Consider the following 13,593-nt stretch of genomic DNA (forward strand, 5'->3'; position numbering starts at 1 on the left):
TTAACAGAAGTCTTCCACTTTTATATATGACCATACGATGTGTTGGATATATACTCGAGAGTCAAAACAATGAAAAGAATATTCTGTTATCATAGCGCTAGTGATGAGGTGGCCAACTCAAGGCATGGCTCGTGACGGTAAAGGCAGACATGAAACTCATATCCGGTCTTTAGTTTTTTGGTGTCTAATGCTGGGATTGCGAATGGCTGGATCATGTCACTGACTCTGCAGCTGATCATCGAGAGTGGCCGGTATTGACGCGTGGTACAGTTAACACCATTAAAGCCAGCTCAATCCACCTCGAGTGACCACTGCTAGAAGTGAAGTCTCTCTCTATCTAGGTCTTCATGAAGAAAGAGATAGTTCAGTTGAAGCTGCGACACCATCACAGCCGAGTCGCAAAAAGTTGGAATCTTTACTTTGTCGAGAATATGTTTCAAGTTAAAAATGCTCCTCAATAGCTAAAATAGATAAAAATTTATTTTTATAAAAAAGATGCCTTGTTCACTATTTCATACAGTGTTCAATTTCAGCACAGCTCTCCGGCCAGTAATGATGCTGGCAAAGAACTCAAAGAGATGACCCACCCAAAGGCATAGCCAATGACATATCAACCCCTTGGTCTAAAGGGTATTTGCCTATTGTTTCATCGTGTCTAACACCCGGGATTGCCATGCTCAGGACGTGACAACTTCCAGAAACATCCCCATGACATTGACACACCAAGAAGCTCCTTCGCAAACAATAGTCTTACATAAATAGGTTAAAAAAATGTTTAGGTAGATTCTATTGTTAGTTTGTATCTATTCTTTTTAGGATATAATACAACACCCGTAGTAAAAACAGTGCTATCAAATGGAAAAATCTCTAACCTGACATGCAGAGTTGTCAGTCCACTTCACCAGCACCACCTACATATTAAAATAAAAATATACAAAATGACAGTAGCAAAAAGTAGACCCATCTTAATTTGGCATCTAGATAGTGAAAAAAGTTATGGTTAGTTAGAAGCATTGTTGAAATATGAATTATCTATGTTTTAGAAAGTCACACAGAATAAGATTCCCTTAGCATAGCCACATACTGGCTCATATGAGGAATGCTGCACTTTCTCCCAGTGATGTTACCTTTAGTGACAACACTTAACTGGGTACTCTACCAGACCAGATGAATTCTTGTCTTGGAATTCTGTAAGACCAAGAGACCAGTTGGAAAAAGAAAATTAGTGTCTTCACTTCTTCAATGTTTGCTTGGTATAGGAGAACATCATATAAAGTGTTAGCCTAAGGAAAGGGCCTCTTAATATCTGAGAACTTACATTGAAGGAAAAAAAATAAACACGAACAAAAGGTTAGAAGGGCATTAAATTTTTTAAATTTTATTTTATAAACAATATTTTGAAATTGGTTTGCTATTCTAACATAATAGCTTATTAATGGTGTCTAAATTATTAATTTCCGGATTAATAACATTGTCTGACCACTTGTGTGTCTACTTCATATTCTTATAGCATTGGCTGTATTTTCGTGAACATCGGCAATATTACATACCTAATGTGCTTCAAAAAAGTCATATCTTTTTTATTTGTTGGTCAATTTTTAAAAGATTTACATTGATGCAAAGAGAATAAAATAAGCATTCCAATGAAAATTTATTTTTCTTTTATGCGTTCAATGTTTTTATGCTCCAAGTTAAAAATGAAAAATAAATGGTAAAAAAATGACAAAATGTGAAACAGTTTTTCAATGTTTACATTTTATACGTTATGTTGGGATACATATGCGTGGGGTTAAATTTGATTGGATATGCCTGAAATTTTACAGGCTATATAAACATAGAAGTCCATCTCTACTGGTGTTTGATTTGTTTTTTTTTTTTGTTTTTTTTTTACAACCACAGGAAGCAAAGTTACGACTGAGCAAAGTTGAAGAATATTTCAAAATTGATAAGATAAATCAGCATATATCATCCATTTTCATATAGATAATAGTTTCAGAATTAAATGTTAAATGAACTTTGGAATAAGTTTATCAAAAAAAGAAATTAATTATGATATTAAATCCACCATAATTCATTTCCATTTCTTCTAAAGCAATTCAACCATTTTAATCTTTTGTTGATAAGTGGCAGAAATAAACAAACTAATTTTCTGAATAAATTCAACCAACATTCTTCCTCTTACAGCAAGTGAAGTTTACAAATTCAGAACCCATGATCAGCAAATTGTTCCCTGAAAAAAGCTTTGCCCGGTCGTAAAATATGCTTAAATATGATATTGTGTATACTCTGACACTAAAAACAATATGAGCCTAAGGATTGCACAGTCATGCAGTGCATTTTATTCATTGCAGAAAGTTTAGAAGTCTCCAATCAGGAAGAAACCAAAACAAACAACATTGCCATAACAAAATTACAATAATTTAATGATCAAACAATGTTATATTTAAATTTCAAGTACCTACTCACCCCCCCAAAATTTTTGGTAAAAAAATTAAAAAATGCATACTTCAAAATTTAAGTACAGTTGTCGTGACAACACTGGCTAAGTAAAATATATTCTTTTTCTCTTAAAGCAAGTTCTTATTTCATGTTTCCTGTTTTTATCTTTCCAGGAGTGAAATACTTAGGAATAAAGACCGTAGTGCAGCTCCTCCAGTTCAAAGCCTTTTTGAAAATTCAGTATCTTCACCTGCGATAGATACTTCTACACGACAGGTATCGTTGCCTTTATCATTTTGTTTTCTACCACTCCACCTCTCGTTACAGAGTTCAATTTATATTCTACTAACTAAAAAATCCATCTATGGCAGGTTTCTAAATTTTTCCTGAACATAAAACATTGCAACTCCTATAATTATATTATATATATTATAAAAATACTGAGAAAAGCATCAGGCAGAATATTGATGATTATCGATAACGAAATTCCATAAAGCTTAATTTCTCTGTACAAAAAACATGCAGGCAGTTACTGTGTCTCCATTATTACACAAAACAAGCATTTGTGTAGCAAAACAAATGAAGAATTAACACGTTCTGTATCAAAAGAGGATTTTTGTGGAACTTCATTTAATCATAAATTTTGTTTTAGCTTTGATCTCGTCATTGTCATCCTAGCGGCTTCCATGAGAGACACTAACAACAAAACACACAAAAAGAAACGCTATTTAAAAGTTATTTTTCTTTCAAGTTTGTACACTGTTATGATGATGATTCACTTAGCAAACTTGCAGCCACCTAGTATGTGCTTGTAGTGGGTTTGCAATGGTTGTTTAAAAGTGTATGTTACTTATCTCAATCATAATAAAACTGGAACTTATGCATCCTTTGAACAAGACGTAACTCAGCTTTCCCTGAAACACGACATGAACAGTTCGGGTTTGGCTTCTGTCTGACATAACATGGTGATCAGTCAATCACAACGCCGCACGCTGAGTTTCAACTCTATGCACGGGTGCGTTTGCCCAAGCGGTAGATGAGAATTTGGATACCAATTGGAAGAGGAAAAAAAAAAAAATCCATTTCTTACATGCACATCAGGAAGAGTAGAGAAGATCTAAAAAAAAAAAAAATGCCGTCCTTGCCCAACAGTTCCAGACACTGGACGCTATAGTTGACTTTTTTTGTCAACAGCAGAAACTAATAACGGCAAAATTGATAAAATGTGCAACCTGCGGCCACAAGTGAGGGAGCATTACCAACGGCTATGGCTGAAGATGTGGCAGTGCTAAATGTTGACAGTGGACAGCAATCTGGACTGGGACCTTCGCAAAAATCATGGATGAAAATCGCGTGCATTATCGAACTGATAAACCTGTGGGCGTTCCAAGTTGGTAACGAGTAAAAACCTCAAGCGTGAATGTGGGTTGGGATCAGCGCACACTATAGTCGATTGGAAGAATTTCCTGGGAGACATTTGCCAGGATTATTTTGTCAGGAATCCCTGGCAGATAGAAGGTCCAGGCCATATGGTGGAAATAGGGCAAGACTGTAGTTTAGGTGAAAAAATAATCTCGAACCGTTTATCACATAAAAGGAACTAATTTCCCTAATCACCGGTACGTTACTATGCCAATAATATAGGTATTTCAGAAGTTGTTTTCAAAAACAACTTAAAGAAGCCCAACTTTTTACTTATCTATTTTAAACCATTTCACGATCTTTTTTCTCTCATTTTTTACTTCTTTATTTTAAACAACATTTTTTAATTTTAAACAGAACGTTTCACGATATCTTAAGCACCTTTTTTTAGCACGGTAACAAAAATACATAAGTACCAAATGCTTTATAATTAATAAATTTAAATTTGAAATAGAGAAATAATAAATTGCAAGAGATTACGCGTGTTTAATATTAATTTGTATCGTTTATAACTACTCACGTAATTTAATAATAATAATCACGTGATTCAATTTTTAATTAAAAATTAAAAAAAAATATTGTTTAAACTTAAACTTTTAAAAGTCTGATAATTTATTATTTCTATTTATGTATTGTTTATCATTAAGGTACTAGTGCAGAGAGTGATCCGGACGTAAATAATAACGTTATTATTTAAAAAGCAATTCTTAACATGGGAAGGGGAGGGTGTTTTGTACCTATTCTATACTTCAACCTTACAATTGAATAAAAAAAAATATCATAAAACTTTGATTAAACTTGGAAATACGATTTAAAAAATAGCGCAGATCACTCTCTGCACTAGCACCTTCATTAAAAAAGGTATTCATTGTGTACAAAAAAAAAAAAAAACACTGAACATATAAGACATTTAAATATGAATAGAACTTTTCATAATTGTAACCTACGAAAACCTTTTTTATTTTAATTAAAAGCAATATAAATAGAAGTTTTTTGTAAGTTGTTTTCAAAAACAACTTCTGAAATACCTATATTATTGTTTATATATTATTGACATGGTAACATACCGGTGATTAGGGAAATTAGTTTCTTTTATGCGATAAAGGGTTCAAGATTATTTTTCCACCTAAACTACAATCTTGCCGGAAATAGACAAGTCTGTTTTCAACCAACGCAAACATAACATCGGCAAACTACTCACACCGGTCTGGGTTTTCAGTGGATATGACCTTGCTGATAATGAGGGTTTCTTGATGAGTAGTTTGAATCTTTTTTTTTTTCCAATGCCAGGAACATTTTCTTAGAAAAATGTTTATTCCTCAGACTTTTGAAGGGCATCAGATGACGGCAAATGTAAGGACATGTAAGGAAGCTCTTCAATAACAGGGTAGCATGCAGAAATCCTCCTTCCACTAATAAAAAAAATATATTCTGCTGGGGACCACGGTCGTATCAGACTGTTGGAAGGTATATAGCAAAGTGGGAGGAGAGGGATATTACCATTTAACGGTGAACCACAGCCTTCACATCATAGATCCTGAAACGCAGGCAACTACGAATAGTGTGGAGTGTATGTGGAAGGAAGGCAAACAGTGCAATAAACAAAAAAAGCTTTTGCACACATAACTTTTAGAGTTTATGTGGAGGCAAAAATTTGGTAGCAATCCATTTATCTCCATATTATCTCCCATCACTGAAAGCTACCCTGTTATTGAAGAGCTTCCTTACATGTCCTTACATTTCCCGTCATCTGATGCCCTTCAAAAGTCTGAGGAATAAACATTTTTCTAAGAAAATGTTCCTGGCATTGGAAAAAAAAAAAGATTCGAACTACTCCCAGTTAAATCAGCAAAAACAAAAAAAAAAAAAAAAACAATCCACCCACTTGTTAGTAATTATTGGACAAAAAAATCATTTGCTAACACTTATTTATTTGAAAAAAAAAAAAAAAAAAATTGCTTAAAAATTATTTATTTCACAAAAAAAAAAAATTTTTTTTACACAGTTAATAAAAATTAAAAAAATTACATTTTTTTTTCTATTGATGTTTCTACATTTAAAATTTTGCTCTTTTCTTCTACGTAGTGTTGCTATGATTTCATCGGCAACACTCGGCATAATCCAGTTGTTGATCTCATGCTCTGGAGAAAGCCGAGCGAACGCTGAGTTATGTTTTGGTTCAAAAGATGCACAAGTACCATAAAACTCTCCCCCTCCCCTTTGTATCTTTATGCATTTCTTCTCATATAATTTTATGTTTTTTGTTTTTAGCAAATTATTTTTCATCGTGCATTATCAGCACGTTCTCAAATTAGTATTTTGTTTCAATTCTTTAAATATGTATCAACATTAAATTTTGTTTTCTTTTCACAAAATTTTGCTCTAACCTAATTATTTCAATGATCAAATTTTGTTCAGCATCTGATTTCTATTTACAGTTAAATTCCTTAATTCTAAAATTATTTGCATCATAATTTTATTTTCAAATGTGTAATTTTAAATATGTATTTTTCTTATTAGCACACTTGCATTTGATACAGTTATCCTCATTTTTATTGTTTGTGCTGCCTTATAATGTAACACTTGTTCCATTCATATGTTAATTCTTTCAATAGCAAATAGTTTAATAAAGTAAAAAAATACACATTACAAAATGGAGATCAGTTAAAATATCTTGATGGCAAGCAAAGAAAAAGTTTCATGCTCTAACAACGACTCTTTAAAACATTTTAAAATTTGATGAAAAAATAAGGGAAGTTATATTTTTGTTCCGCAAAACGTTGGATATTTTTCTCTCTTTAAGCTCACATCTGTTTTGTTAGAAGTTTTACATTATTTTTCAGTAAAAATGTTTTTCAAAGCAAAAGATACAGCAATGAAATTTGCCATATAAATGTATTTTTGTGCAAGGAATCAGAATATATTACTAAAAATGTCCAGAAATTAGCATTTTCCAAAGAATCTGCAGTAAATGTGCATAATATGTTGCAATACCATGGATGCATTAAAAAATCAAAATAACTCGTACTTGAATTATAATGCACTTTTTGTACAAAAAACTGAAATCTAATATTAGGACTACCTTCAAATAAATACATTGCAAAATTTCTCAAATATTTTGCATAAATTTTTTATGCAAAATATTTATCTTGCATGATTCTACTTTGCAAGATTTCTGAAGAAAAAGCTTAACTTTTGTAATTATTGTCTGATTTTGAAAATATTAAGACTTAAATGTTGAACATTGAATTTCTTTTACATATGCAAACATAAGTAAATGAGAAGGTTGGGATGGAACTACTTTTAGTGGAGCTTTCATATTTTACTCAGATTGACATTTTTTTCATTTTCATTATTGCTCACTTCAATAAATTAACTTGGTAAAATAATTTCAATTAACAACACCTCATAGTAAAAAAATTCCAGGATCATTTTATAAAAATATTTTTTTATGGTAGATTAACATATCCAAAATATTAAATTTTACCTTTTTTAAGCAATTATGTGTGAACACCTTGAAAAACTTCCAGAAAAAAGTCATTTTACAATTTAGAGTGATAGATCAGTTTGCATAAAAATTTAATGTAAAATAATGTCTTTTCTCCGGGCCATTTTAGAACAGTTAACGTTTTTTCCCCATGAGAATTAAATCCTATGTGTTTTTTGTGGGGAGGTGTCGTTTTTTTTGTTTTTTTTTTCATTTTTTACTTCTTTGAGAAAATATTGGCGAATCATCTGATTTTCTAATAGTTAAAAACTTTTCTAAAAGAAAAACTTTATTTAGCAAAGCAGACAAACGTTGGGTTCGGTCAAAACTATTGCAAAAGGACAATGACTTTGTAGAAGTGACTTGCATTCTTTTCAAGCTTTGCACACCCTTTCTCCCAAGTCTACTCTTTTTGATAACTAAAGTTGATTAAAACTTGTAATTTTCAGACTTCATTTTCCTCCTTCTCTCAGCAACATCCAACTTCAGTTGCACGAACGTCTCCTGATACAGAGCTAATGCAATTAGGTAAGTGATATTTTAACGGTCAGTATTTTTGAGAATGCAGATTTGTTTGGTTTTATGATTATTTTGCTTCATTCATAAATTTCAATCACTAAAGTTTACAAAACAAAAAGTAAAAAAAGAAACCTATGCAACAAGATATTTGAACATCGATTTAATAGTTTTGTGATTTGCTTTTAAAATTACATTGGAGATTAACATGCTTCAAATCAATTCTTTAAGATTCTGTTTTCATTTTCAATTTAAATAAGATATTTTTTTATTTAATATATTAGTTTGATATTAAAATCAAAAACTTTTAGCTAAAATTAATTTAATTAAAAATTTTAATTCAATGTTACCAATAGGAGTTATTGCCCTTGCTTTTAGAGACTATAAGGAGCATTTGAGTGGGTGGTCATTTTGAGTAATAAAGTTCTGATATATTTTAAAAGTAAACTTGAATTTTTGTTAGTTTTTGGTCATTAAATTATGTTAGCTGCAGTCTGTACATAACCTTTCTATAGTGAATGCCCGACTTGTTTAGGCAGCGATGAAAATATGTCCCGGTGGATTTAATTCTGTAATTGTTTTTAAAAATAGGATTTTGAAAATTTAGTTTAATTTTAATCTATAGCATTTTTATTTTTGATTGATAGTAAATAAAACTAATTCAATACATATTTATCAAAGTTATGCAAGAAATTATATCCACTTTTTTGTTTTATTTTACTTCAGTCGAAGTTCTCAGAAATCAAGGGGCCCACAACCTGGGGCTAACACTTGAAGTCTATATGAGATACATAGATATTCGAATGTTCCACTTAAGGTCCCTATTTCTCAAACACTGAATTAATAAAGAAGTTGAGTACATAATTTTCCTCTCCCCAATTAGCCATTTTCATATATTGTATTATATTCTTTATTTTAGTCTCTTGGTCTTACTGAATTCCAGGACAAGAATTTATCTAGTCTGGTGGAGTATCCAGTTTCGTGCTGTTACTTGAGGTAACATCACTTGGAGAAGGTGCACCATTCCTCGTAAAAGCTAACATGGGTTAGTCATAGCGAGGAGATCTTATTTGGGCAGCGAATACAAAATGTGATTTTGAATATTTGGTCAGGGTTTACTTCTGTGGAAAAAGTATCCTCATGCCAGATTGTTCTGATAAACCCTTGTACAGAGAGACCTTAGACACTCGAGGACAGCGTCTAGTAAACAAGTAGAGCATTTTAATCTTTGGTTGATAATTGGGAAAAAAAATAGAAATTAATTTGACTTTACAAAATTTGTAAAGAATTTGGGTGCATTTAGAATAGTGAATAGGAAAGTATTTCTGAAAAAATTCTTTAGCAAATCTTCAATTTGAAAATTCAAGTTTAGAGATTAAAATAACATTACATAACACATTTAGTTTTTATTTTTTCACTTAGTAATTTAATAACTAAACTATATCATAATATTTAAAAAGAAAAAATTTTTGTACCAACATCAACAGTTTAAAAAACAACAAAAGAAACAAAAACACAAGTGCAAGTAAAAACTCCTGGGCAACACCGCAACACACCACAGCTGGTAGTAAATATCGATAAGCAATGTTGTATGATAAAATTGGATTTGTCTGTAGCAACCAAATAATGATATAAATATATATATATATATATATATACACACTAGAAGAATACTTATCCTCAATCGATTGATGCATCCATTCAGTCTCTGTAAGGGTAGCTGTGCATGTAGTTGTGAAGCAAGGGTTGCGCAATCTCCAACCATACCTCTCTTGAATCGGCACTGCTTGAGTCCGGTGGCAAGAAGAGGTTCAGGATGACTGGAAATAATGCAGAGATAAGCAGAGACAACACATATAGCACCTGAAATTTCCAAACAGTCACCCATTTTAGTACTGACCAGGCTCAACATTGCCTAACTTTGGTGATCTAACTAGAACAGGTGTGTCAATGTGATTATGCCGTATATATACTCATCCTATGACAGGTAAAATTCCACAAATAGAACAATTTTTTTGTTCTCTTATGAAGACTAAAATCAAGATATTATGATACTAAGCTTTGTGTCTAGAATCCTTATCTCAGTTTTGATCAAAATCCATGACATGATTTTGAGTCTAGAAAATGTCTAAAATTTAAGCTTTAGAGATTTTAAGAAGAAATTAAAATTCAGGGGATCTTGCTTAATTGATGTCTGATAATGAAATCAATTTCAATATAAATTTGAAATATTTGAATTTTCACATAGGTGGAGTATGCTCATATTATGCTCCTCTAAAACTCTTTAAAATACTTAAAAGAAACTGAAATTTTGGAAATATTTATTAATTGATGTCTAATACTTATTCTAATTTCACAAAAATCAGTGGTAAAATTGCCATCAATAAATTTCCAGACTTTTTTGTATGGGCATTTTTATTGATAGTACATACATGAAACTCTAGTTCCCTTCAAAGTAATCTTCTCTGGCTGTAATGCACTTGTACGGTTTTAACAACTTCTGGAAGACCCCATGGAAGTCCTCTTCTGTGAGCATGTCAATGATCCTTGTCACAGCCTCTTTCATTTCCTCATTTGTCTCATAATGACAGCCTCTAAGGTTTTTCTTGAGATTAGGGAATACCCAAAAGTCACAAGGAACAAGGTGTGGACTATAGGGAGAGTGAAGAACTGTCTTGATGCCTATCTTGGTCAAATAGTTTGTGGCAAGGATGAAGTTGTGGACTGGTGTATTGTCCAAGTGGAAATGCCATTGACCTGATTTGAAGAGTGATGGCCTCTTTCACCAGAATCTCTTTCTGAACTCCCTTAAAACCTCTATAGTATTTCTTGTTGACTGTCTATCCAGTGGGAACTCAGTGCATGTGTTTGGGATGTATTTGTCGTAATGCTAGTTCATGGGACTAAATATATAATACCACCCTGGGTGGGTTCTCATCGTGTATGCATGCAAGAAAATATGCACAGACCCTAAGTCCCTGTGGCAACTTTTATCTTCGTCTTGTGATGGACCCTTCAAAATGTAACTTACTTGTCACTGGAACTACTGCGTTGATGTTCAGGGCACGCAAAATGTGCATGACATTATGTCTGTGGAACAATATCTTTTTTGCACTTTGGCTGGCCGTTTATCGTCAGATGCTGCGGTTTGGAGTTCCTCCTGCAGATGCCCTGGTGAATAGCTGGTCTATTGCTTCCTTCGGTGCAATCTATGCTGGTTGTGGTGTCACTGCTGTAATAAACTGGGTTTTCAAATCAAACAATTCCAAAATAACTTGGAGTTAATTTTTTTTTTATAATCGAATAATTATTCAAAAGATCTTCAGGGTACACTTTGTGCAAAGGAACATTAATTCTTTGGATTCTTAACGGTCTCATAATGCAGGTGCATTCAGACAGCTTCTTAGTCTGGAGCAAGAACTTTTCAACTTAGCTTTTCTGGGGAGGTTTCGATGCCAGCAACCAAATCTTCCAATTTCTCAAAACATGTTTTTGTACTGAACCCTGATTCCGACCATCTTTATGGGATCACTATTTCCTCTTCTATTGTTTGGAGATTACCCTTTTCCTTCGCTAGCGTTTTCCTTTCTCTTTTCTTCTGAATCGCTGTTTTCTTCTTTCTCTATCCTAAACCATATTCCTCTTTCTCTTTTCCTTTTTCTTTCTTTCTCTCCAACTTATTTTTCTCTTAAAGAAACTCTATTATCAGCTCTGCCCTTCCATCTTTCAGTTTAATTCCCATCACCGATACTTAAAATAAAACAAATGGCCCAATAACAATTTCTTATTAGATATCATAGCAGACCTCATCACCTATGTCAACTTCACTTTGCTGAGAAATTTATCTGTCTACCATATTGGCAAAAAAACTTATTCCAGAGGTTTGGAGAAAAGAATGAATTTCTTAAACCTCATGTCAAACACCCCACCTAACCCTTAGCCTGTAAGTGGGATGAAATGGTGTTACCCGGGTATACAATATTGTTACACATGTAGATCATGCTGCCAAAAAAAGGGATCATCATAAGTTTCTGAATGGATTTGCTCTGTCTTGCCTTCTTGGGTCTTGGAGAGCCAGCATGCTTCCACTGGGAACTATGTCCCTTGGTCTCTGGGTCATAGCAGTAGATCCAGCTTTCATCACAGGTCATCAGAGCATCAAGAACTGCAGAATCTGAATCGATCAGCTTGATTATTTCCTTGCTTTCATGACGATGTCTTTCTTTCTGATCTTCTCTGAACACCCTTAGGAAAACTTAACACAAATCTTCTACATCTTCAGTACCTCACGAATAATTGTGTGTACAGTTCCCACACTGACATCAAACTGTGCACTTATTGTCTCTCTAGACACACAATGGTCCTTATCCATGAAATTCTTTATATGACCAATCAACTCTGGTGTTCTGACTTCCATACTTCTCCCATACTTCTCATCATCCCTCACAGACTCCCTGCCTTCCTTGAATCTCTTATGTCACTTGAAAACTGATGGTCAATTGATGCAAGATGGTCCAAAAGCAGTCTGAAGCATTCCATATGTTTCTGTTTTTCCAAGTTTAAAATAGAATTTTATTGCATATCGTTCTTCTAAAGTGCCCTCATGTCCCAATTACATTTTTGAATACACCAGCTGTGACAATCGGGCTTTAGTAGGCTTTATTCCAGTTCCTGCTGTAGCTGTTCATTTGAACTAACCTGAAATCATAAAAAATTGGTCAGTCATCTCGTAAGACGTATAGCAATAACATATTTAATTTTCAAGAGTCTTTAACAATTTTAAATACCTGTACAAATCAAATCTGAAAACTTATTTAAGGTACTTTGTATCTTAATTTTCACCTCAATTTCTTTGGATAAAACTAAATATTGTACACATTTGAACTCCTAATGTCTAGCAGCTGTATTCCAAAATTTGTGATGAACTGATTAGTTTAGGAGTGTATAGAAATATATAAACATATATTTAAAGAAATATGTGTATGTTGTAAAAGAAAATGAAATAAACAAAGCTTTTTCTCATTTCACAATAAGTTTTTACACCACACTTTTTGAAAAAGTTTTATTTGGTTAATTACACACACAAAAAAAAAAACTTGCTGAAAATCAATAAAAAAAACATTTTAAAATTATAAGTGCTTTTCATGTTTGTTTAGGAAGCCCTCATCAAACTTCATGTAATGTCAGTCAGCTGAACACTTCCACTGCAAATCAAAGTTTCCAGCACTTGTCTAAAATAGCCACATCTCCTACTCAACTTGATCCTTTCTATACTCAAGGGTAAGTTAGAATTCTTTGATCTAAAAGGAATTCATTTTCTTTTAATTTTTTTAGTTTTTATATAGCAATTAGAAAAAAGATGATTAGGACACCCATTAAGCCCCAGTTATCAATTTATATGATTTTGGGATGTACAACATCTTTTCTGTCATGTATATGCATATAATTTTGGACAAGCATCCAATGTTTAAATCTGGAAAGAGCGAGTTTATAAAGCCAATTTCAAAACAGAAAATATTCAAAATTATTTTCTTCTCACCCTCTCTGTCTTTTAAGATTAAATAGTATTACTACCTTGGGCAATATTTCTTGGTTGATGTAAATAATGGGCTGTTCCTATGTTATGTTTCATAACTTGTTAATAAACAGACTGACAATAGTGGACGTGACAGACGCTATATAAAATAGGAAAGTATGATCAAATAACACAGTGAGAGATGATAGACAGA

At 32.6% G+C, this 13,593-nt stretch overlaps 1 protein-coding gene across 1 annotated transcript in view; it reads left to right on the plus strand.

Annotated features, from left to right (window-relative positions):
* LOC145239835 (nucleoporin NUP35-like) overlaps positions 1-13,593 on the plus strand; it is a 42,911-nt gene that overhangs the window by 13,163 nt on the left and 16,155 nt on the right. The window contains exons 4-6 of the mRNA XM_080103382.1: positions 2,613-2,715; positions 7,798-7,876; positions 13,021-13,144. Coding sequence (XP_079959508.1) covers positions 2,613-2,715; positions 7,798-7,876; positions 13,021-13,144 — 306 coding nt within the window. The remainder of the gene's footprint in view (positions 1-2,612; positions 2,716-7,797; positions 7,877-13,020; positions 13,145-13,593) is intronic.

The sequence above is a fragment of the Euprymna scolopes genome, chromosome 19 (genome assembly GCF_053919585.1).
Source record: "Euprymna scolopes isolate OS-2025 chromosome 19, ASM5391958v1, whole genome shotgun sequence".
Taxonomy (NCBI): domain Eukaryota; kingdom Metazoa; phylum Mollusca; class Cephalopoda; order Sepiida; family Sepiolidae; genus Euprymna; species Euprymna scolopes.